Source organism: Sinocyclocheilus rhinocerous, unplaced genomic scaffold (genome assembly GCF_001515625.1).
Source record: "Sinocyclocheilus rhinocerous isolate Xijiao unplaced genomic scaffold, SAMN03320098_v1.1 scaffold185, whole genome shotgun sequence".
Classification (NCBI taxonomy): Eukaryota; Metazoa; Chordata; class Actinopteri; order Cypriniformes; family Cyprinidae; genus Sinocyclocheilus; species Sinocyclocheilus rhinocerous.
In genome coordinates, this window is record NW_015662163.1 from 2,192,023 (window position 1) to 2,217,299 (window position 25,277).

A 25,277-nucleotide genomic window follows, 5' to 3' on the forward strand; every position below is an offset into this window, starting at 1 on the left:
CTGTCTGCTGTGAATGAATAACATGTTTTAACGCAATAATTTGCAATTGTCTTTGCATTGCTTTGAGATCCGCGAGTGGGTGACCACAAGCATATCCATATCCAATTTGAAATGTCACCTCTATAACACATGAACAGTAATAGTCAGAATAAATGGCAAACCCGGAGAGTGTAGGATGTAAATCAGAAAGTCAGAAGGGTGGTCTTATCTTATGGCGTTTAGTGGGATTAAGAAGGTCTATTAGAGGTTATCCATTCAAGACACATTAGCGTGGAACATGCATAAGAATCAAAGTAGTGTGACTAATATAGGCCTAGTATAAACTCCAACCTATGATAGTTTGAATTAAATAGCCTGCAGTTTGAATTAAAGGCTCGGCAGAGGCCCAATTTTTTATTATAATATAATGTAAAATATTAATTCTAAAACTATTTTAAAAACTTTCTATTATTTTTCCACGCCCCTGAAGAAAAAGCGTGCTAATCGGAACCGTATTATGGTGAAAATAATATCTGAATTCAGCAAAAGCCATCAGCGCGTGGCCTTCTAGTGACAAGATCGACTTCGTGGGTTGTCGCGTTGCAAAATGCTTTGCCACGCATTTCATAACCTAACGCAAGTAAATTGCATGCGTTCGTTCTGTTTTAAGTGGAATTCGGGATTATTTATTACATTGAGAATGAGAATTACAATTCATTATCTCATGTACAGTATGAATATGAATGTTATTTTTCTGTTGAATACTAAAGGTGACAGACACAAAAGAAAATAAATACTGTAATGAAAGCCAATAAAGACAGAGCCGTCCATAATATGCAAAAGCACCGTAAACGTTTCATGAATGTAGTCCATTTATATGAGCAATGCGCTATATTACAAGTCTTTTGAAGAAATAAGATAACTTTGTTTGGCGAAAAGTCTGAAATTCACCATTATTCACTTCCACTCCTGTGAGTAGTGATTAGTGAACCGCTGCGACAGAATCATTTGAGTCATTAAAAAGATTCGAGTAAAAAGAATGATTCATTAATGAATCGGACATTGGTTGCTTCTATCATTAATCATGAATGTGCCTTTGTGGGTCTTTTTTGGGGCCTGACAGCCTCTGTCCTAATCAGAGGCGGACAAAGTACACAACTCCATTACTTAAGTGAAAGTACAGATACTGCTGGTCAAATATTACTCCATTACAGATAAAAGTTGTAAAGACAGATTTTTACTTAAGTAAAAGTACTTAAGTACCAAAAGTAAATTTCCTTATTTATGTCAATGCACTGTTTTATTATTGTTGTAATATAGGGAGACATCTAAAATGTGCAGTGTTGGGGGTTCTCCAGAACCAGGATTTGGAACCACTGTGTAACGACTTTCTACTTCGAGGACCTTGATAGAAATGTAGTGGAGTGAAAAGTACAATATTTGTCTTTCAAATGTAGTGAAGTTAGAGTCATACGTTTCCAGAAAAAATAATACTCAAGTAAAGTACAGATACTTAAAAAGTGTACTTCAGTATACTCAAGTAAATGTACTTAGTTACTGTCCGCCTCTGGTCCTAATTAATTTTCATTCAATTTTGAACTTTTATTGATTTTATTCTTGATATTGTTATAAAAAAGTTCAGTTTGATTAGTGTCATGATTAGAATCATTCTGACCGGTTTTGTGAACTGGATCATATGAATCAATAAAAAGATCAGTTTATTCACGGGGGGGGGGGGGATTTTCCTCATTTATTTATTTTCGACAATATTGTGTCTAATATATACCACAATATTAACTTCTTATTACTGAATTGTTGTAAATAAATATCACATTTGGAACTGATCAGTGCCCAAAAAATGCTGGGAAATCACTTCATGTAGCCCTACAAGAGTGATTACTGATAAACTGTCTGAAAACAGAAAGTCACGTTTTAGAGAAGAAAAAAAATCACCCACTGACTTTCAAAGCTGCTAACGACTTTCTACTTCGTAGGGGGGATTTTCCTCATTTATCTATGTTCATTATATTGATGTCATGATAGAATTTTAGAGCAAACTTTTTTTTTTCTAAAAGAATTTTAGAAGAGTGAAAAAATACTTGCTGTAAGACTGAACATATTCGTTCCAAGGGCTTCTGTGTCTAATATGTTTTTTTTTCATCTGCACATGAAAGGCCATTTGATGCGAGTGTAATAAAGAGCTTGACTTGTTGCCAGACAACAGTATTGTAACTGCTAACAACACAAGCATTCAGCATTATTGTGAATTAACTGATATGGCATGAATAGAGCTAAGAATTGCAGAAGCTGTTTATTTAGCAGTCAATCTGCTACAGAGGAAGAGTGATGCACCTGCCGTCATGCACATGTTGCATTGTGCTGATATGCAGTGCAGTGAGGTGTGTACTGCTCATTGAGGTGGAAAATACATATTAGCCATGCAAAACACATAAATGCAAGCACACAGACTCTACGGCTGTTTATGAATGAGTTTGTGCTAATGTATGGTGCTTCCTGTTTGTCTTGTCCTGATGGTGTTGAACACTTGTCTTTGGAGCTGGAATTGATTTGACCTTTCGTTAATGAAGAATGTCGTTTCAATGAGGTTATCAAACCAAATGTCAAAGATCAGTTGCTCATTCATGTTGTCCGTGAATCAAAAGATGAATTTGTTATGTGGATTAACTCATTTGAAAGTGAAATAATTTCAAATTACCTGCTTGTAACAACATCATTGCCAGCAGATCAAGGGTAAGGACGGTTAACATTTTGTTATGCTGTCACAGAAAATGCCATTATATGATGGATAGGTCAGTTAGGGAGGGGATTTGTATGCAAGATGTGTCAATAGAAAGGAAGTCTTATCTGAATATATCCTCAGAGAGGTGGGCTATGAAGTCTATTTTGAATTACTCAGAGGATGTGTGGGATTTCTGCTGACTTGCAGGAGGGATTCTTGGTGATGTTTATTGAATAAGCCCCGCAACGTCAGCATTATTCAATAACTCGTTGTTGTAGTGGGTTTTCAACCTTTACAGACCCAGTGACCCCCTGCCCGTATAAAAAGCTAGATTTCTTTTCATTGAAAGTGGAGTGTGTCATTTCTGTACCGGCACCAAACAGAAATGCAAAAATAATAATGACCAGTTTCCTGAATGTTCCCCTGCTCTGACATAAACAACTCGCTCCATAAGTTGAGTGCAGTCTTATTTTAGTATTATTTGTTGGTTTTAGGACAACTTTGATGAAAGGAATATATACATACATACATACATACATACATACATACATACACACACACACACACACACACACACACACACATATATATATATACACACACACACATATAAAGGTGAATAAAAAAAAATCACCTTTAACATTACATGTTCAGAATGTCATGATTAGTCACTTGGTACTTTTTACTGTATCATGTTTATCACTCGTCTTTGTTTGCGTATTCAATCATTCAATTAACTGATTTCTTATTAAACAAAACAAGTGAATTATCATCAAAACAATTAATTATTTATGCATATCCATTCAAAAGACTCAGGTCGGTAAGATTTTTTCATGTTTTTGAAAGAAACATTTCTTATTATCAGTGTTGAAAAAAGTTGTGCTGCTTCATGTTTTTGTTGAAACCATGTAAAAGCTGTAAAGCTTCGTCTCTTGCACTGGTTAAGCCAAGAACCAGAGGGGCAAGACTATGTGTCACACATCTTGGTCAGAGAGAGAGAGAGAGAGAGACCCATTTCTCATTGTTTCGCCGAAGGCTAATGCAGAGTGAAGCAGGCATGTGACATTAAAGAGAAATGAAAGGCCAAAATACTGCCAATAAGAATTAAAGGGGTCCTATTATGCTTTTTCACTTTTTCAACTTTAGTTAGTCTGTAGTGTTACTGTTTGAGCATAAAAAAGATCTGCAAAGTTACAAAGCTCAAAGTCCAATTCAAAAGGAGATATTTTATTTAACAGAAATCACTTTTCAAAAACTACAACGAACGACTCGTTTGGACTACAACGCATATTTTCCGGGATTTGTGATATCACAAATAACCACGAATGGGACAAGACCTGGTTGAGCTGCACTAGAGAAGGCAACGAGCGTTATCACTATGTCAGAGACACGCTAGCCTTCCCCACAGCACACACTGGCCCAGCTAACCAATCACAGCACACACTGGCCCAGCTAACCAATCACAGCACATTTCGTGTTTCAGAAGGCGATCCTGCCTCACACTCCATCCCAGTAGGTGGCGGAAATGCACCTTAAGCTGGTTTGCCAACCGCCATTTAACACAAAAGAAGAAGAAGAAGAAGAAGGCGATCCTTCATTTCATACAGGAACTATTCGAGCCGTTCATGCCAGACTGGGGAGAGAGGTGTTGTAATAATGTAAAATATGTGAAAAATAATGTGTTTTTCGAATAACCTAGTATGAGAGCCTGTTCTAGTACACCCCAAAAACAAAATCAAGACTTTGTAAAAGAGCATAATAGGACCCTTTTAAAAAAATTGTTTTGCCTCAATGCTGATTCAATTGCATTTCTATCACTCTCACTGAAATTTTTATCCTTTATGCACATATATAGTTTCACTGACTGTTTCTATTTGGCTAAAATAATGTTATGTTACAGCATTTAAATAATCAAATGCTGTTGCGTTTCCACATTTACCTCCCTAATTTGAATGTACAATTTCACTATCTGTGAATCTCATTATACTTTCACAACAACTCGTTTTCAGTTACGAATTATATGGCATTACCTGATAGGCTCTGTCATTCCTTTTTAGATGCCCACAGGCCATCGTTATTTGCATGCCTGCTTATTTTGAGCAGGTGCAAAGATGCCATATGGCTTCCATAGAAACTCCCTCAAAGACGAAACAAACATGGACTAATTTTCATTTCCTCTGCTTATTGTGCACACCATAAATCCGCCAAATGTTTTTTGGAGCTGTATGATTAAGGTTCTTTCAAACCATCTAAAAAAATCGCAACGTTTAGAAAGCTTCATCTTAGCAGCTGATGACACGTGAATGATACAGTTTAGTTGAAGATGGTAAATCAGCGAGTTTGGGAACCCAGCGCATGGCAGGTGATGCAAGCAGCAGCAGGTGTTGAGCTGCATGCAGTGCACACGTTCCCTCTACAGGAAGCATCTTACCTCAGGTACAAGCCGAGCAGAAAGGGAGGTTTTAGTGTCTTTATGAATCGCTTCTAAATGGCCAATGAATGTTGCCATTTTCCTTTTTTTTGAGTCATTAAAATGATTTTTGGGAAAGATATTTAAAGGAATAGACCACCCAAAAATGAAATTTTGCTGAAAATGTACTCACCCTCAGGCCATTCAAGATGTTGATGAGTTTGTTTCTTCATCAGAACAGATTTGGAGATATTTGGCATCACGTCACTTGCTCACCAATGGATCCTCTGCAGTGAATGGGTGCCGTCAGAATGAGAGTCCAAACAGCTGATAAAAGCATTGCGATAATCTACAAAGCTCCAGTCCATCAGTTAACATCTTGTTAAGTGAAAAACTGCATGTTTGTAAGAAACAAATCCATCATTAAGATGTTTTTAACTTTAAACTGTTCAAAAGTCTTTTTATCTGAATCAGGAGAGAAATATGCACAGCTCAAGCAATGTTTACAAGCAAAAACAGTTCTAAACCAATATGTTGGTGTATTTTAATGTGAAAAGACAAACGGGATAGACGTTTCACTCTGTTATTATGGAATGGTATTTTGATGGTTAAAAGTTCAAATGCCTGATGAATTTGTATATTATAAACACACAGTCATGTGGATTATTTGTGGATTACTGTTAGGACTCTCATTCTGACGGCACCCATTTACAGCAGAGGATTCATTGATGAGCAAGTAATGTAACGCTAAATTTCTCCAAATCTGTTTCCATAAAAAAACAAACTCATCTACATCTCGGATGGCCTGAGGGTGAGTAAATTTTCAGCAAATTTTCATTTTTAGTTGAACTGTTCCTTTAAAGAAACAATCCTATTGGTACACTATTCCTTTAAAAAAAAGATATTCATGTGCCTGGATTGTTGTCACTTTCAAAGTCCTGTTGCGCAAACACCAGTTCATTGAAGAAATTAAGAATTTAAAGTGGGTCGTGGTAGAACTGGTTATGCTTGTCAGATTCTTTTTCTCCAGACTTGATTGCCCCTTTTCCACTTCCTTTTCCTTGAATACCATGCCTCCCATAATGCAGAGCCTTTTCAACCCCCTTCATGCACTTCCTTATGTTTTTGGGAGTAACAGCCAGCTGTTATGATGAAGTGACAAGATTGAAATCCCCTGAAATTTGTGTGCGAGAACTCCTGCGGCAGGTAATGTGACTGCACGTCCCATGTGCATTTATAGTAATATGTCCTGCATGACACCTGCTGTTTTCCACAAAACCTTCCTCTCATTTTGCTGCTCTTTCTTATCCTTCTTTTAGAGTACACAAAATGAAATCTAACCAGCTGAAAATACTGTAAAGCCATATGTTTGTCTAATTTTCCAGTTAAAGTAACTAATACTCCTTAAAACAAGGCAGATTTATTTGAAAAGCAACTCCGCATAAAATATTAAGACTTGCTTTCAGAAAATGTATCTGTAATACAAATGTATTTTGTCTTACTGTACTGGCAGGTTTTTTCACTTATATAAACAAGTTAAAAACAAGTGAAAAAGACTGTCAGTGCAGTAGGACAACATACATTTATATTCATGATACATATGAAAACAAGTCTTAATATCTTATGCAGTGTTATATTGCAGTGTAATATATTTTTAGATATTTTGCAGAAAAACAAGTAAACAAGACTAATTAAAAACTCATTAAGACCAAGAGTGTTGACATAACATAAACAGCGTTTGGATTTCTCAATGTTTATTCTGGCTAGTCTATGGTTTTAGTGAATCTGTTTTGCCAGATTCGTAATAGTTACACCATTAGGTAGAACGTGTTTAAATGCCTGAAATAAGATTTAACTAACATTAAGAAAACAACAAAAGGAAAACACAGTGGAGTTTCTGAAAAGTAGGCTACTTGTAGTGAAACAGATTTGGCTGTCAATCATAAAAAACAACATATGGATAAACTGAAGCTGTTGCTCTGGATCTGACAAAGTTGCTATAGCACACAGTCACTACAAAGACAACAGCTGCGCACCCCACCACTGCTGATATTTCATTGGCAGATGAACTCACTGACTTAAAACAATGAGCTTGCCATCAAACCTCACAATACACCAAAAAAATATAATGTATGCTTCAGCTTTCCAGATGTGAGGAGCACGGCATCCTACTGTTAAGAAAGTGAAAACTCTCAAAGCAGTTTTCAGCTTTTGCCCCCAAATCTTCATGCATGAAGCAACTGTCTCCTGTTCTCAGTCATCTAGTTAAAGAACAATGTTACTGCCAGTGCTTTGGAAAACAAAGTCAAGGCTTAATAATTACTGTCTGACGTTCTGGTTATTTTGTAACCGAGTTCCAGAAAAATGTATAGCTAAACCTGTGCTCTGCCTCTGCCATATAGTTTAAAAAATGGAATTTGTTTTCCCAGTTCCTGTCTGTGTTAACTTAAAGAACACTTCATATTTAACCTTTTTCTTTATGTAAATATAAATCTAAGAACGTTTTGTGAATGTGCAGCTCTCACTACATTTTTGAAGTCGTTTTTGTATTTTGACACAAATTCATCTCATTCACATAAAGTCTCTGTGTTGGTATCATGTTCTATATTTGCTATTAATACATTTTTTTTTTCTTTCATAACTCTAGCCAGTCATAACTCTAGCCAGTCATAACTCTAGCCAGTTGTTCAAGCCTGAAAAAGGTTACTGTGGGTTTCGATTAAAATGCTAATCAATTGCACAGGGGCTATTTATAATAATTATAGTTTGAAGTAAAAATAAAAACCTAACTTGGCCAACCCTTACGTTTCCATAAGCCTTTTTATGTCGTTATGATCATGATCATAATCCCAGTCCTTAACCAATTAAGTTTGAACAAGACATCACGCCTCTGTACTTTAAATCCGGAAGACACGCCCACAACGAACTTGTGCACCGGCGGCACAAAGCGATTGGCCAAGGCGCGCTGTCAATCACAGATCTCTGCCATTCCTTCCGTTCCGCCAACGAGACTTTACACAGATGTGTTTCAGGCGTGATCAGTTGAGGCGGTGGGACTCCGTTCGCGCAGCGGGATCAACTTCTTTCAGAGGATCTACCGTCTCCTATTCGGACACCTTGAGTTCAATGTAACAGGCATCGTAAGCAGCGTAGGTCAAGGTGATCGGGGAGTTACTTTGTGGTAGAACTGAACACATTTAGACGGGGTTTTAAACGCAGAAGAAAATGCCTGTAGCTTCTCTCCTGCCTTTCACGGCCACCCCGAATAGGAAGTCCGCCAGCCCGACCTCCTTCAGGCTCACGGAGAAATTCATCCTGCTTTTAGTGTTCAGCGGCTTCATCACCCTGTGTTTCGGAGCTATCTTCTTCTTGCCGGATTCCTCAAAGCTGCTCAGCGGAGTTTTCTTCCGCTCGTCGTCGGTGGAGGCAGAGACGCGCACAGGTACGGTCAGTGACACCAGCACCGGCACGGGCAAGGATGAGAAGATCCTGGCCAAGATCAGAAAAGACCACGAAAAGGCGCTGATTGAGGCCAAGGACACCCTACAGAAACGGCCGAACGAGATCAAGCAGGACATCAACAGCGACAAGGCGAAACTTGTGCAGAACGGACAGGGGAAAGGAGCGAAAGCTGACAGTTTGCCGTTCGTTCAGTACGTGCGGCCACCTGGAGCAACAGGGCACGAACCCGCCGATCCTGACGTTAAAGCGAAAAGAGCCAAGATTAAAGAGGTATTGTGTGTTTTTATTATTTGTCCTCCTGTGGTTTGCTCAGATTCTCGAAGGAAATCACGTCAGATATTGTTGTGAAAATAACTTTCCCCGTGTAACTTGGCGAAACCAAGTGCTGTTATTAATATTAGTTTATTGTCACTACTAGTGGCTAGAGAACAAAACGAGAGCAGTGTTGACAGTCAATTTCAGGAAGCGTTTCCCCATGAGGAAAATGCAGCGTTGTAATAGGCTACGATAGATAAGTAGACGTGTTGTTGTGGAACCTGTATGGTCTGACAGCTCGATTGATGGACAAGAAACTCCTGTCGCTCACAGAAGAACGCGCGCTCATTCATTCTGTCGGTCATTCACCGAACTGTAGTTTGTTCAAAACTGACTGACAGTATTTTACTCAGTATTCCCCCTTTTTCACTCAGTATTTCAGTCTGCGCTCCCTGTTGTCAGTATTTAGTCAACATTCGTCAGTATCCCTCCCCCAGTCAGTTTTCACTATATTTCAGAAAGCAGTGCCTGTCAGTAGGTACTTCAGACAGTGTTCCCCTCTCTTCAGTCTGCACTGCTTCTATTTCAGTCAGCATTACCTGTTTTTCTGTATTCGATTAAGTTTTTTAGTACTTTAGACAGATGCCTTCTTTTTCAGTCAGTATTGCCTCTGTGTTGCAGTCGGTGTACCCTTTTTTCCGTACTCAAGTCAGTATTCAGTATTTTTTTTAAACATTTCAGTCAGTATTTGCTATAGCTAGGAGTGTTTCCTGTATTTACATGATTTTCAGTCAGTATTTTAGTCAGTATTCTCTGCTTTTTTCAGTTAATATTTTAGGAAGGTTTTTTTTTCAATATTTCTGTCAGTATTTCCGTTTACAGTCCTCGTTTCATTTTATATATATTTTTTCAGTATTACCTGTATTTCCGTCTGTATTTTGCTGATTTTCAGTATTGCAGTCAGCATATTAGCCTGTATGTTTCAGTCAGTATTGTAATTAGTAAGACTGTCTATATTTCAGTCAGTATAAAAGTCTTTATTCCTGTCCCTTTTTTCAGTGTTTCAAGCTAGTGCTCATATTTCCATTAACATTTGTCTATATTTCAATATCTATTCCCTATTTCACTCAGTATTTTAGTTTGCATTTCCCTGTTCCCCCCCCCCCAATCATCAGCATTGCCTACGTTCCTGTTAGCATTCCCTGTTTTTTAGTCAATATTTATCTTAGTATTCCTTTGTGTTTCACTTTCTATTCCCTGTATGTCAGGCTGTTCAGTCATAACTGAGCTAGAGGTTTTTACGTGATAAGGGCAACCTTTTTGTTTAAATGTAAACTGGGCAAATTATATCATAAGTCTAAGGTGCGTCATCACTATCATGTTCCTGATATGTTAACAGTAGTGATAATGGTAAGCCAAAACCTATCTAGCTTATGATTAGTTACAAGGGCTCAGTAACTTATGCTGATATGCACTATATAACAGAATCCCTTTGTTTTGATGAAGTACTAGTAATAATGTAAAATATATATCAAATATTAGCCAATAACCAATATAGTGGTAGATATTTACATAGGGAAAACATGATATCTCAATCATGTTTTCCCTACGTTATTATTCACAAATCAACAACGTTGATTTGATTTGTTCACCAGTCTTTTTTGAAATTACATTAGCAAAATACACCAAAATTGTAGGCTAATTGATATCACTGTTGATTATATTCTGTATTTGACCAGAGATAGCATTGAAAACTACAGTAATGACTAGTCATATTTTTTGTTGTACGTATAACGGTAGAGATGCCTCGATCAGGTCGAGTTGAGCTCACCTCAATGTCTTGGTTGAGGTGACCTGTTAAAGCGTTAACTATGAGCTTGTAAAGGAGCATAAACAAGGCTGTCATGGAGGAACGAAAGTGCAGCGCTGGAAAAGGGGGCAGAATGGGGCGCAATAATAGTTTTATCTCGATTATTGTATTTGGATTATTGTATAGGCCAAAATCGAAATCGAAACACAGCCCTATAGGTCACAATGACATTTACAGGGCTGTTTTTGACTCTTTGCATATGTTTTTGAATTTTTTCATATGTAATAGGAATGCATATTTCCTTGATTGACTAATGATAATGAAGGAAAACGGATTAATCATTACTGTTATTAAATTTCATATTCTTAGTTATGTAAATATTTAAAAAATAAATACTGATATTCTCAAATATGTAATTACTTAAAGCTGCAGACTGTAACTTTTTGCGCTCTAGCGGTTAATAAACAGAACTGCGTGCGTCTTGCGGAAGAACATTTTAGCCGGAGCTACTTCTCTCTGTTTATGTCTGATGAATCACGCAGGTACTGGGCTACTCCGCAGCGGTACCTACTCAAACCAGTCTAAAATAGTCAGAATATAAACACTTATTATAGGTGTACCGTAGTGATTCAGGACAAGCCAAAAACACGGTTTGGAAAATGGATTCATGGTGTACTCGCTTATTATATACATTTTGTAAATTTTGAACACAAAAAAAAAGTTCCGGACTGCAGCTTTAATAAATAAATATTGATAAATATATTTATTTCAGATACACTACCGTTTAAAAGTTTGGGATCAGTAAGATTTATTTTTAGAGAAATTACTTTATCGGAGTGTCTATTTACACTAATGGCGCTTTTCTACTGCATGGTACGGCATGGTACGGTTCACTTTTGGGGGGTTTTCCCACTGGGTACAGTACCTGGTACCTGGTACTTTTTTTTTAGTACCACCTCGGTTGAGGTTCCAAGTGAACCGTACCATTACCAAAGCGTGACGTGTAAACTCTGCTGATCACTGATTGGCCGGAGACAATCGTCACTACCTGCGTCACTGAACTTGCGACACAAACACAACAGAACCGCTAGATTTAAATCAGCACAGCCAGCGAAAGATCGAACGCAACTGTTTTGAACGAGCACACCTTTTTTTAACAACCAAAAAATGGCTGTTTCGTGGTCTGTTGAGGAAGTACAGATGTTCCTTTCGTTGATAGCCGAGGAGCGGATCCAGTGAGAGCTTGATGGGGCGACACAGAATGAAAAAGTTTTTCAGAAGTCGCTGCAGTAGAGGCGGCGCAACTATAACGACATGTGAATAATCCCGCCCACTCTAAAGCGGTACTAAACTGCAGTGGAAACGCAAACCAAGCCAAGCCGTGCCATACTGAGCCGTGCCGAGCCGAGTTGTACCACGCAGTGGAAAAGCACCATAAGTGCATAGCCGTCTTGTTGGCAGAGGCTATTTACACTAACTCCGCCCACCAACGTGTGATTCGACTAGTCAGAAAAGCATTTATTTTCCATGAAAATGAAGGAAATAATAAAAAAAGTTGAAAATAAAGTATCAGGTAGGGTTAGGGTAGGTGTAGGGAGGGTTTTATTGTCCCAATAAGGTGGCATCCATTTAATAATTTGAATTAAAATGGAAATTTACACAAGTTATTATTGCATACTGTTTTATAATGTACTACAATACGGTGGTGCAGATAATTGCCACTATTTGCAATAAGTAGTATAAATAGCTGGTCCTGCTATTTTAACAGTGTAAATAGAATCTATCTATTTGCACTTAGTGTAAATAGCATATCACTAAAAAATGCTGCTATTTGCACTTAGTGTAAATAGCATCTATCGCTATTTGCACTTAGTGCAAATAGTCGCTGCCTTACTTTATTTGTTCTGCAAGGATGCATTAATTGATCAAAAGTGACAGCAAAGATGTCTATTTCAAATAAATGCTATTTTTTGAGATTTCTATTCATCAAAGAATCTTGAAAAAATGTATAACTGTATCCACAAAAATATTAAGCAACTCAAACAATTTTAACATTTATAATAATAAGAGATGTTTCTTAAGCACCAAATCAGCATATTAGAATGATTTCTGAAGGCTCATGTGACACCGAAGTCTGGAGTAATGATGCTTTGTCATCACAGGAGTAAATTACTTTTTAAAATATATTAAATTAGAAAATAGTTTTTTGAAATGTTAAAACTATTTCACAATGTTACTGTTTTTACTGTATTTTTGATCAAATAAATTCAGGCTTGGTGGGTGTAAGAGACTTTTTAAAAACATTGACAATCTTACTGACCCCAAACTTTAAACAGTTGTGTGTGTGTATGTTTAATATTTCGTTTAGTTAAACTGCTTTTCTTAAACAATTAGTATGTTATTAACAGCAAATTATCAACAATCATTTAATTAGAAGGAAGGCTAGGCCATAATGTAATTAAAAATTTTGACTTGACAAAGTGCTCCAAACCAGACATTAAATATTTCCCACCACATGTATTTGCTCATGGCTCTTTAGCTATACTTGGAATACAAATGCAATATGTTTGCATTGAGGGTGGCCAGTATGCTTCAGTAACGGCACTCTTTGTCATTCGTACTTCACAAAAGTACTTTTGTTTATGGCTTCTCACCTGCACCTGTAATGCTCTTCCTTGAGCGTGACTGCCGCAGGAAGTGCTCGCAGGACACATCACACACCCATCTGGGCTCTGAGCTCCTCTCATTCATTATAGATGACAGAACTCTCCGGTCGCTCAGACCTCATTCCTCTCACCATTAATTATGCACAATTCAAGCTAATAAGAGAAATTAATTCTCATTGAGACATTCACAGGTTATCGATGTTTGGGGGCAATGTAGTAAAAATGTAAACAAATTAAACTTTAAATGTACATATGGTGAAATAGAGAGAGCAGAGAGTGATGGATTCAACCTAGTGGGCATTTTGAAAAAGTGAAAGGTTCATAACTCATACAGGGAATATAAAGTGCATGAAGTTAACTTGGATCTTGGATGAAAGGCACACTGTGAAATCAGTTGTCTTTTATGTCAGATTATGCAATATACATCTTCGGTAGAACCTTCCACAAAATGACTTAAACGCATTCATTTTCAATGACAACTTCCATTGCCTTATGAGACCGTGACTGCTGGCAACAGGATGTGGGCATGTAAACACATTTATTTGATTTAATCGTTGCATGCCACTTTAACTGCTCTAAAACTGATTCTGCTCTGTCACAGGGCATGACGCTTACTTTTTTCCCAAGGTGCACATGTAAGTTTAAAAATTTTAGAAGCGCATTAAAAAAATCTTTAGGTGCACAATGATAATTGATCAAATAATGTGTAGCTGTAATAAGAAGATTATTGTGTTGATATTAGTAAAATCTGTTGAGTAATTGTGACGGGGCAGCCAAGAAAGTTGCTACAAAAGTTTCAATTGATTTAAATGCCAGATAAAGTTAATCGTGTAATCAAAATACCACCAAAATATTAAGGAGGAAAAAAGAATTTATGCATATTGCAGGTCAGGAGTTTTAATTATAAACAAGGCCAAAATACACAATGCTCTAAGTTTGAAATGTCTATGCTTTATTATTGCTGGCTGCTCATTCAAACAGATAAGCAGGATAAAATATGCACTGTGACAACCGTCTACAACATATTACAATATAATCACAATAAAGTAAACATAATTAATCAACAGTCAATCATAAGCAATCACTTAAATGTGCGGTATTCATTGATTGCAAACTGCTCTGAAACCGCAAGCATGTGGATCTTGATGCAACAGCACCATATTTTTACTTTTAAAAATGCAGCGTTCATAAGGAGATCATAGCCTTTTGAAGTTTAATAATAACATTAGATGGAACATTTTTTTTTTTTTATGCCATTCCTGTTTTTTTTTTTCGAATTTAAGACCTCTTAAGTTGATACAGTAGTTAAAGTGCCCCTATTATGGGTAATGAAAGGTTCATATTTTGGTTTTGGGAGTCCCCAACAACAGGTTGACACGCATGCAAGGTAAAAAAAACCCACTTTCATCGTCTTATAATATGCATTTATTTGTACCTTACTTGCTCAACGACTCCCAAACGATTCGCTCAACGATTCATTTTTCCAAACCCCTCCTCTGCGTGACGCTAAACTGCGGTGATTGGTCCGATTGGTTTCATTTTCATGTCATCATGCCTATAATACCTGATAAAGCAGCGTTTGTGAGCACAGAGGTGCTTTGTGTATAAACATCTCACAGTGTGCACTTGACTTTAGGTAAATAAATGAAGAGTTTGGCTCCAAAACGCTATAAATCCATTTTGATTAATTTGAGTAAAAATGTGTTTTCTTTACCAAGAAAGTGGCAAGATGAAAACCACTATTTTCTGTTTCAAACTCTCACATAGCATCTTTTATAATAACATTAAAAATTCTAATCCAGATTTTGATTTTCAAAGATTTATTATAAAATGTTTTTTTTTTTCCCAAAATGCAATAAATCCATGACTTTTTTTTCTTCAAAATGCAATAAATCCATCGAATCAATATAAAAGTTATTTTTCATATTGAAACTGTTGAAAATACACAACATAGTAAGTTGATCCACATATGACAGCCTCTGAACTTGATCAATACTAATCTTATATGCAGGCACTAAAAATACATTCAATCAGTCATCGCTCCAAAAAGAATTCAACCGGGTCATCTTGTTAATGCTATAAATTAATTACAACAATAAAAGAAAATTTCATCATGAACATACATAAACAACATCACATTAAACCAGACATTCCAAAATGACATTTCCCTTACATTCAACTTCCAAAAGTGCATTAATCTTTGCCATGTTACATTCATTTAGTTGACTAGTGCTATACGCTGTATTAACAAAAACATTAATGGCATAAATAAAAACACTTACACTGACAAGCTCATACGCAATATCGCGTTCATAATCGAATGTGACTCTTCTGCGATTATGAACGCGGTATAGCAGTGATCTACGGCTCTGTGTATTAAAGCCGCTCCATCTGAAAGCACGTGATGGAGATTTACTATTAATCACAGAACCGGCTTTACTGACGAGATTGCTTTTAAGCTATTTAAAAGCGAAGGAAAGCGAGGATAAGAGGGAAAATTCAAACGAACTAAAAACCAACAATTGCTTTACTCCGAATTGCCGCTATTTAAAAATGAAAGTAAAATGCGCACGCCGCTTTTACAAGCTATTTAAAAGCGAAGGAAAGCGAGGAAAAGAGGAAATGCCCCCGCGGTGATACCGGTATTACCGGTGTTGTCACACGTCGATTAACCGGTGGGAAAATTTCCTCACCGTCACAACCCTAGCGGATATCGCATTTTGCGTAAAATAAAAAATTTACTTTTCAATACCGACCAGATACAATTCTGATTTTGGCGGAAACGCATTTTTTTTTTTTTTAAATGGTGTTTATCGCGTTTTGGAACCAAACTCTTCAAATATATCTGGTAGCTTTGAAGGTTCTGTAATATTGTAATTGTTCCCATGTTACAATGACAATACTTTGAATGGGCTTTGAAAATCATAGGCTATTTTTGGCCCTTGAGTTATTCAGCCTTTTTTTTTGCGCAAGCATCTGAACACGCAACATGAAGAGCTTACAGCGTTTCTCTTGTATCTCTGATGTCTTCTCCTTTTGGTCACCGCTTTTATTCCAGGTCTGTTTGTTTTCCCTCTATCATATAGTGACTTTCCTCCCGAAAGCTGAAGTGCTTGGATACTAAATAATTCAGCTTGCTTTCTTTTATTTTACTACTTGTGAATAAGGCATGCTCTTAGAGGTAGAGAGGAGAGCGAGATCTTTCAATCTTTCGGTCTTTAACAACATTCCTGGACCCTTTTACAACTACTGATGTGATCAGTGTCGGTTGTCTGGAGACCTAAGTCAGCCTTTGGATTATTTGGGTCAGTCTCGCTTTAGCCAGAAGCAGCCCAACTGACCTTAGATATTGAGAAATGTAATGGATGCCCTCGAGCAATATTGAGGGAATAAAACTAGAGAAGAATGCAAAATTAAACACATAAGAGCAGCGTTATCTTCAATGGCTTTAAATGGCATATCTGATCTGTTGCTAGGATCCATGATGTTTTGCATTTGTTGTATGAATTGCATGCTCTCTTTTACGCTAAAGCACCGATTAGATTTGGCAGATTAAAATGCATGTGGAATGGGTAACACGAGGGAGTTTTGGTTAGTGTTTTCAGCGAGCGTTGGGACACTTGTGCTGCAGTTGCGATTGTTTGGTTTTCCAGTAATTGAATACTCCAAAATCAGAGTCCAATGCTGATTAGAAAAGCAATAAACATCTGCCCAGACAAGCATGCATTGATCAGGAGATGCATGAGAACAGTGAATCAGTGAGATCAATAATAATTGAACATGAAATAATCAACAATGCGTTTTAGTTTAGATTAGTTGAGTCTTGGCAGTCTTTGCATGAAAGATCTATGTCAGTGAAATATGCTTTTGATGCATTGACTTGAATTTTACTGTTTTATTCATTGTCAATCGTGGCAGTTGTCATTAAACTATAATTACTTCATAATTGCATGCAGTCTAATCAAACAGATTTACTTTTTCAATAAACCTTGATTAGAACTTGAAATCATATGCAACCCAAGTAATAATATTTAGGTTTATAACTTCACTTTATTTATAGGACAATTGATTTGTTGCTCAGAAGTGAGAATGTGTGTGTGTTAACATTTGGGTTGTGGTTTGGTAACTCTTTAATCTGTTTTGCTGGTTTGAAGCTAAAAATAAATGCGTGTTTGTGTGTTTCACTACTGTTCAAAAGTTTTAATGTTTTTGAAAAAAAGTTTCAAATGCTCACCAAAGCTGCATTTTTAGTTGATCAAAAACGCAGTTATGCAGTTCTATTTTAATACAATTTATTTATTTTTTCCTGTTTCAGCTGCAATGACTCCAGTCTTCAGTGTCACATGATCCTTCAGAAATCATTCTAATATGTTAATTTGGTGCTCAAGAAACCATTCTTATTATCATCAGTGTTGAAATATTCTTATTCCATATTCTTTGATGAATAAAAAGTTCAGAACAGCATTTATTTGGAACAGACAACATCTCTTAGCAATTCTGTTTTGGCGAATTGGTGGCTTATTTGTATGAATTTGTACAATGTCATTTGTCATTAGAAATGTCTTGACTGTCACTATTTATTGCGTCCCTGCTGAACAAATGTATTAATTTCTTATAAAAAAGTCCCAAACTTTTGAATGGTAGTCAAGTCAAGTCACCTTTATTTATATAGCGCTTTTAACAATACAGATTGTGTCAAAGCAACTGTACAGCATTAATTAGGAAAATAGTGTGTCAATAATGCAAAGTGACAATAGTAAACACTCATTTAGGTCTGATTTTTGGTCTGTTCGTAAAACAAGGCTGTCATATGACTCCAGAAGACTTTGCAAATAGTGCACAAGTTATGTGAACCCCTTTTATGGTGCTTTTGCATCGGTTTTGGACCTTGAAAAGCTTCAGTTTCTATTCACTGTAATTGCATGAAAAAGAGCGTCCAGAACATTATTCTGTTGTTGTGTTCCATAGAGAAGAGAGTTTTGAAAGCACATGCATGAGAAAATTACACCACTTCCTTTACTGACTGAACCAGTCTTTAAGTAAATATTGCATCAAGTAATTATTCAACAGTCAGTAATAAAATGAGCTGAGAAACAAATTACAAACAATAAAATTAAGTAAACGGTGCACTTAGTATTCAAGTACACATTCAGAGATGAAGTACTTAAGCACAATCTTAACCGCATAATTATTAAGCCGCATTTTCGCCGAAATTACCCGGAACAATTGTACCAGGAACTTTTTTCCCCCCAGACCTGTTGCTGTCTGCGTTTCCATCGCCGGTCTAAAGTACCGAGAAGAATAGGCAAATAGTCTGGTGACGTAGGTCTGCACGCGTTTCAATACCATGTACGCAAATTTCAGACTTGCATCCTCGGTAGTTCGGACTTCACGAGTTCGACTCCGGATTGTGAACTCCCACGGACGGGACGACGCAAGTCCGGTAATTCTGCAAACAGCAGCGTACTTGATAACATCAGTCAGCTCACCTTGGCTATTGCAATTTTCTTCACTGTATTTACAATAAGACGAAATATATCAAACACCACTGCCCCTTTTCGTTTTCATTTAAACATATTAATAGCCGCAGAAATGTTCAGGGAACGTACATGGCCTAAATTACAATGAAACGAAATATTATATCAAACATTGCCTGTTTTCATTTTAATTTTAACATATTAATAGATTAATAGAATAAATACCAAAGATTACCTGTTAAGATTTACTCAAAATGAATGATATCTTATGTTTATCCACTACAGAGACATCAGAGCCATTGTCCTTCAAATGTCAGAAGGACTAGCCAAGTTGAGGCTGCTCTCGTCGGTATACATAAGCACTGAGCGCCGGCTGATCGCGTGGAGCTCCCGTCTCCGAAATCGGCGAAGCACATTTTCAAATAGGCGCTGTTTTTATAAATAAACCGCAGATTTGAGTTTTAAACAACTACATTCTCACCTGAAATACTTTTAAAACTACATTTCATGACACAATAACAGTAATAAAAAAAATAAAAAATGCAAATGGTGGTTGAAATACAATGCTGCGTGAACTCAACCAATCAGCATGTTCAGCGCTCAAGTCCCGCCCCCGAAAGTTCCGGACCTTTGGAAAAAGTACTACCTCGTGAGCAGGGACTTTCTGAGGGGCAATTTTTAACCCAGAACTTTATTTAGATCCTGGTTCCTGCGGTGGAAACACACCGAGTACCGGCCCAAAGTCCCTAGTTCCTGGGGAAAGTTCCTGCAGTGGAAACGTGGCTTTAGTTGTAATACTGTCACTTGTATTTTTGAACCATTGCTGTGCTACCACTAAAAATGTTACATTCATTGACCCTGTACTTCTATTGTAATTACTTGCAAACATATGCGTTTGGTTTTCTATCTGCTGATTTGTCATTAAGATAATGTTGTACGACTGGCGAACATAGATGAGGTTTTGTTGAAACTGCAGAAATTATAATAATCAGGAAGAATCAGTAAGAGTGTGTTAGAAACTACAGACCACTCGGTAATAGTAGGGCTGCGCATCTCGTCAGTAAAGGCACTCCTGTGATTTAGTAGTAAATCTCCAGCACGTGCGTTCACTGTGCTACGGCTACGGCTCTGTGTAGTAAATGCCGCTCCATCTGAACGCATGTGCTGGAGATTTACTACTAATCACAGGAGCAGCTTTACTGACGAGATGCGCATGAAAATCGCATTAGATTTTTTGCACAGCCCTAGGTAATAGTAATATGTTGCATCTCATAGCATCAATTTTTCAGCAAAAAAACAAAAAGAGTGCTAAAAAATTTCGTTTTTTGCATTAGAAAATTGACTGTTGAACATTTTGTGGTGAGGCTGGTGAAAATATTGGCAGGACAAGAAAAAATCAGAAAAATATCCTTACTGTTGAGTCCTGTTTGCATCATATTTGCAATGTGTGTGCATTTGTTTTAGTTTAATAAAATAAATTAATAAAATATTTATTTACTTGTAGAATATATACAATATGTAATACATATATAGAATGTAGAATATATATAGAATATTTTGCAGAGGGCTTACTAAACCTTCTGGAGTTATGCAGCTGAGAACAATGAAGGTTTTTTTTTTTTTTCTTTTTTCAGCCTCAAAATTGTTTGATTAATTTTAGGTCGGCATATTAGTCATCATATTAAAGAGCATTTAAACTGCAAGCTCTAATGCACAAATCCAATATTTTTTTTATTTTGTACCTGTTTGCATTCACTTAAAACAAACTAACTGTGTTCGTGTTAATGCACCATGACAGGCTTTTTGACCAAGAAGTGCATTTTTCCATTCATCACACTCAGCCGCATTAGAGAGTGTTTGACATCCCTAGACGCCACACTTCTTTTCAGACATAAATTTGTCCATTCATCCTACAATTTGAGAAACCGTTTTATTGGAGCACATTGAATGGCTTGGTACCAGAGGAGGACGCACCTCGCGGCACGCCGTTGGCCGGCCGCCACGGTTCCACTCTCATTCGGAGAGCCAGGCAAATGGCTGTAACTTAACTCTGCCTCCCTGTTTTCAGCTGTGGGACTGGGCTGTCTCTGGAGAGTGGGTTTTGGCAGTGGATCAATGGCTCTGTGTGCCTGAGAAGGGAGATGGAGAGCATGTGTGGTAGCATGAGCCAGGCTAGCCAGAGCTCCTCTGCCAGAGAGGCACATGTCCACCCTCTTGAGCTGCACCTGTTCTCTGGCATGCCAACTGCAGGTGCTCCTCAGGCGTTCGTGCATGGGTTGTTACTGTTTGTTTTATTGTCTTTCGTGGTGTCTAGTTCAGGTGTTTTGCTTATGCACACAAATGCATACAGCGGGTCATTAACCTGTGGAGCTTCACTTGGCAGTCAGCGATTGGCCTTCATCATGCTGATAATGTGCAGCGGTGTCAAATGGCAGGTTTTTTTCATTCGTATGCGACCGTAGCATGCCAGTTCATAGCATTCACCCCTAAACACTCAGTTAAACTAGGAAATATCTTGAGATCTGGCATGGTGTGATCTGTTTAGCTGGAAAGCAATTTTTTTTTTTTTTTAGGGGAAAAAAAGAACAGTACAACTGAAATGTATCTCATCTCATGTAATTACTCAACCAGTGTCAGAAAAAACAGCTGGGAAAACAGTCAACCTCAAAAAAGCCATTCAAAGTCCACAGTCTGTTAGTCGGCTCCAAAAAAGCGATATTTTCCAACCTGATCTCATGACGAAAACGTACCTGTGGGAACTTTTTTGCAAAACGCCAAATGCGTACCAATAAGTACAAATCACTGCAGTTTCCAACAGAAATGAATAGTAAAACAACGAGCACTTGTAAGCTAATTGTTTTTCTACACCGTTATGATTACAGCTCCATATGTTTCGCTTTCCGGACAAAACAAGCTTGCTCGGTAGCTCAGCTGGCACAGAATTGGACTTGGGATGCGGAATCCTTGGGTACGAATCACATTAAAACCTGACTCACGATGAAAGAGCTCGAAGATGAGATATCGAAAAACAAACTAAATGAGCTTTTAGCTAACATTAGCTTTTGTTCATATGCCTATTGGGTAGGTTTAGGTGTAGTGCAGATGGTGCATTATTTTAAAATGTCACGTAGCATTAGAGTTAGCTATAGTGCCACTCAACAGACATTTCAAGTCAAAACCAGCATCACATGAAACGTACCATATGTACATTCATCTGTTCTGGGAAAAAACACTCTTTTTAGCGCTACTCAGTGGACATTTCATATCGAAAATGTCACGAAACGTACACGGTGCTATGTATTTCGCATCTTGCAAAAACATTCCCACAGGTGCGTTTTCAATATGAGATCACGCTCATTTTTCATAGTAAAAAAAAACTATAACCTGTGTATTCATTATTTATTTTTTATTTAATATGCTGTCATGTTTCATTATTTAATTAATTTTTTAAATAAATCTGCAATGAAGCAAGTTTTTGGTATAGCCATTTTTTTTTTAAAATGTTTACATTTCAACATTGATATAATTGTTTATACTCTAATTCAAAGTTGATAGAAACGGCCTTATATACAATATGTTTAGGCTATATACAACTCAGTTTTTATTTGTGTTATTAAATGTATTTGATTAATTGTTTAATTAAACTGTTTTCAGCTTAATGAAAACTTTAATTTCTGATTCTGTGTTGCATTGATTTTGTGGAAATCTGCGTTCTTTTCCTTTTAGATCCGCATTTCTATGATGTAACATTTAAAATGTTTTCTAGGCAAGATAATTACCTTTTAATAATCTCAGTTAATTGATTTCAGAACAGCTCAAATGAATGATGCTAGTATAATCATATTTTTTTCGGAGTCTCTTGCCTGAATGCTCTGCTTCAGATCCGTTGGATGTTGCTTTACTCTCATGTTTTGGATGAGTGTCATGTTGCATGACCTAAACTTCTGAGGTTTTGTTGTCAGACTGATGCATTATCGATCACAGACCGATTCAGTTCTGCTGTAGAATCTCCTAATGTGACTTTGATATTGTTGGGATCTCAATAACCTTTCATGCCCTGAGCGATCTGGAGGTCTTGGCTTAAATAAAGTGAGGCTGCTGTGTTGTTTGAAGGGAGCGATATTCCCTTAGATGCTGTGCTTGTCAATGTGGAAGACAGACAATATTAAATCTAAGAAATGTCTGCAGATCCTCTGTTATAGAGTGATGTGATGCAGTGATAAAGAAGAATCTGACTGGTTAGGTTCAAGCCCTGCTAAAGTTTTATGAGTTGTTATTAAGTTTTTTTTTTTTTTTCAAAGTCTGGAATTGAGCTCTTAATGCTCAATATATGTGTATTTATATGAGAACTATTGAGTGAACTGAGGAACATTTACAGTTAATTTTATATAGGGGTGTGCAGAACTTCTTATTGTAAAAATTATTATTGTTTGACCAATACATCAACATTTTTGCCATTTTTAGATTCTCAACATTGACAGATAAGTTTTTACTGTTTGAATAAAAAGTTTTGGAAGCTTTTATTTTGACAGCGTCAAGAACGGCAGCACCTCAGTGCAGATGCACGTTAAATTAAATGTTAAATTTTAAAATAGAAAGACTGAAATATATGTACATAAACTGACAGTCACCACTGATAAGCTACTACTAAATATTGTAGAAACGTAATTTTCTGTAAAGTTGCTTTGCAACGATTTGTATCTTAAAAAGCGCTATACAAATAAACTTGAATTGAATTGAAATAGTATTTTCTTTGTAAAACTCACTCCAGTAATCTTGAATTCATTGTTGAACTGTATATAAAATTAACTTACCTAAAATTCTCAGATCTTTATTTGAGAAAAGATTCCCAATGAGTACAAATATGCCAGATTACTGAGTGCTCTGGTTTTGTTTTGCTTTGCTTTTTTTGTTTTTGTTTTGTTTTGTTTTGTTTTATTTTATTTTTGTTGTATTTTAATTTATAAAAAATATTACAGTAGGATTACAGAATCAAAAAGCTGTTAAAGCATAAATCTGTTTATTTTAGATTTCTTTATCAAGTTCAAATTCATTTAAAAATAATTGGATTATTATAAATTAATTTGGCAATTAATTATTTATAGTTTAGTAAATGTGTAAAATCTACATTTCATTGCAGCAATTGTTATGCATGTTATTGTTTTTAAATGAAATAGTGTGATATCATGTATATCAGCTTTATATCAGCCATCAGTCACCCTCCTCTATAAGAAATCAGTAGCGGCATCAGTCTTAAAAAAAAAAAAAATTCCATATTGGTTGACCCCTAGTAAAATCCATTTTACGATCTGTAGGTTGCCTGAATGACTAGTAGACTCTTTACCTGACCCCGATCGGACGTGATTCTACATAACATGCTCTTTCATTCAGAAACCGATAGATGGAGAAGTAAGGACGATTTAAAAGGCTGTTGGCTGACCATTGTGGCCCCATCCCTAATTTTTCCTTGAAATGTCTGTCTTTTTGAATGCCTACCAAAGCACAAACGTGTTTTACTGCTGTAGCATGTGATGTCTAGGTGGACTTGATTCTTATCGTCACACCCGCTGACTGAATGACACATCAAGCTCCTGACTGCTTCAGCCTCTAGGCCTTGTCGTCGGAGAAGGCATTTCATCTTCTGTTTCAGTGCAGCATGACTGTCATTTCAGAAACAGCCGTTATGTGAATGACTAAATTTTCAGCTTGACACCCGTAGCCTGTGATGTTAGTATAATTGCATCCCCACATGTTTGAGATCTGCTGCTGGAGTGGCATTACTATTGCTGTTTTCAGTAGCGTTTCTGGTGCCGTAAGGGGAAGTGAAATTACAGGCGTGACTGAATCGAAACGGTCTCTGCTAATTACAGCATTATGCATGTGCTGCATTTGGAGGCATCATCCTTAGATCCAGCTTAGGGATGATCATTTTCTAAAGTTTTGTTACTATTTTTTAAATTAATTTATATTACATTAATACAACTTTTTTTTTAAAGGGCTTGTTTATATGATTGAACCCTTAGTCAACATTTGCCTAATTTTCATTTTATCCTTTCATCCAACATAAGCTGCAGCTGTAAAGGTCATCTGAGTAAGAGATAAAAAAGTCATTAAATCCTTTACTAATTTATTTATCATTAACATATTTTCTGAATAAATTGGAACTAAATATGAATTAGCATTTTCTTTTAATGATGTTTTTCAACATCTTATTTAAAACCACTTCACATCATTTTAAATGACATTGTTACTTTAGAATTAATAATAGTAATATTAATAATAATAAATACATTACATTAATAATAATAAAAATAATAAAATACATTACATTAATAATAATTATAGCAATACATTTCATTAATAATAATATTATGATGTAATATTACATATCGTTTTTGTCTGTATGTTGTTGTAGTTATAAATGCCTCTTTTTTTTTATTTTTTTATTTTTTTTTTTATACACATAATATTAATTATT

At 36.5% G+C, this 25,277-nt stretch overlaps 1 protein-coding gene across 3 annotated transcripts in view; it reads left to right on the forward strand.

Annotated features, from left to right (window-relative positions):
• The first annotated feature begins 8,128 nt into the window (after positions 1–8,128).
• man1a1 (mannosidase, alpha, class 1A, member 1) overlaps positions 8,129–25,277 on the forward strand; it is a 144,157-nt gene continuing 127,008 nt past the window's right edge. For all 3 annotated transcript variants that reach the window (XM_016537552.1, XM_016537555.1, XM_016537553.1), the window contains exon 1: positions 8,129–8,861. In XM_016537552.1, the coding sequence (XP_016393038.1) occupies positions 8,355–8,861 (507 nt within the window). In that variant the 5' untranslated portion in view covers positions 8,129–8,354. The remainder of the gene's footprint in view (positions 8,862–25,277) is intronic.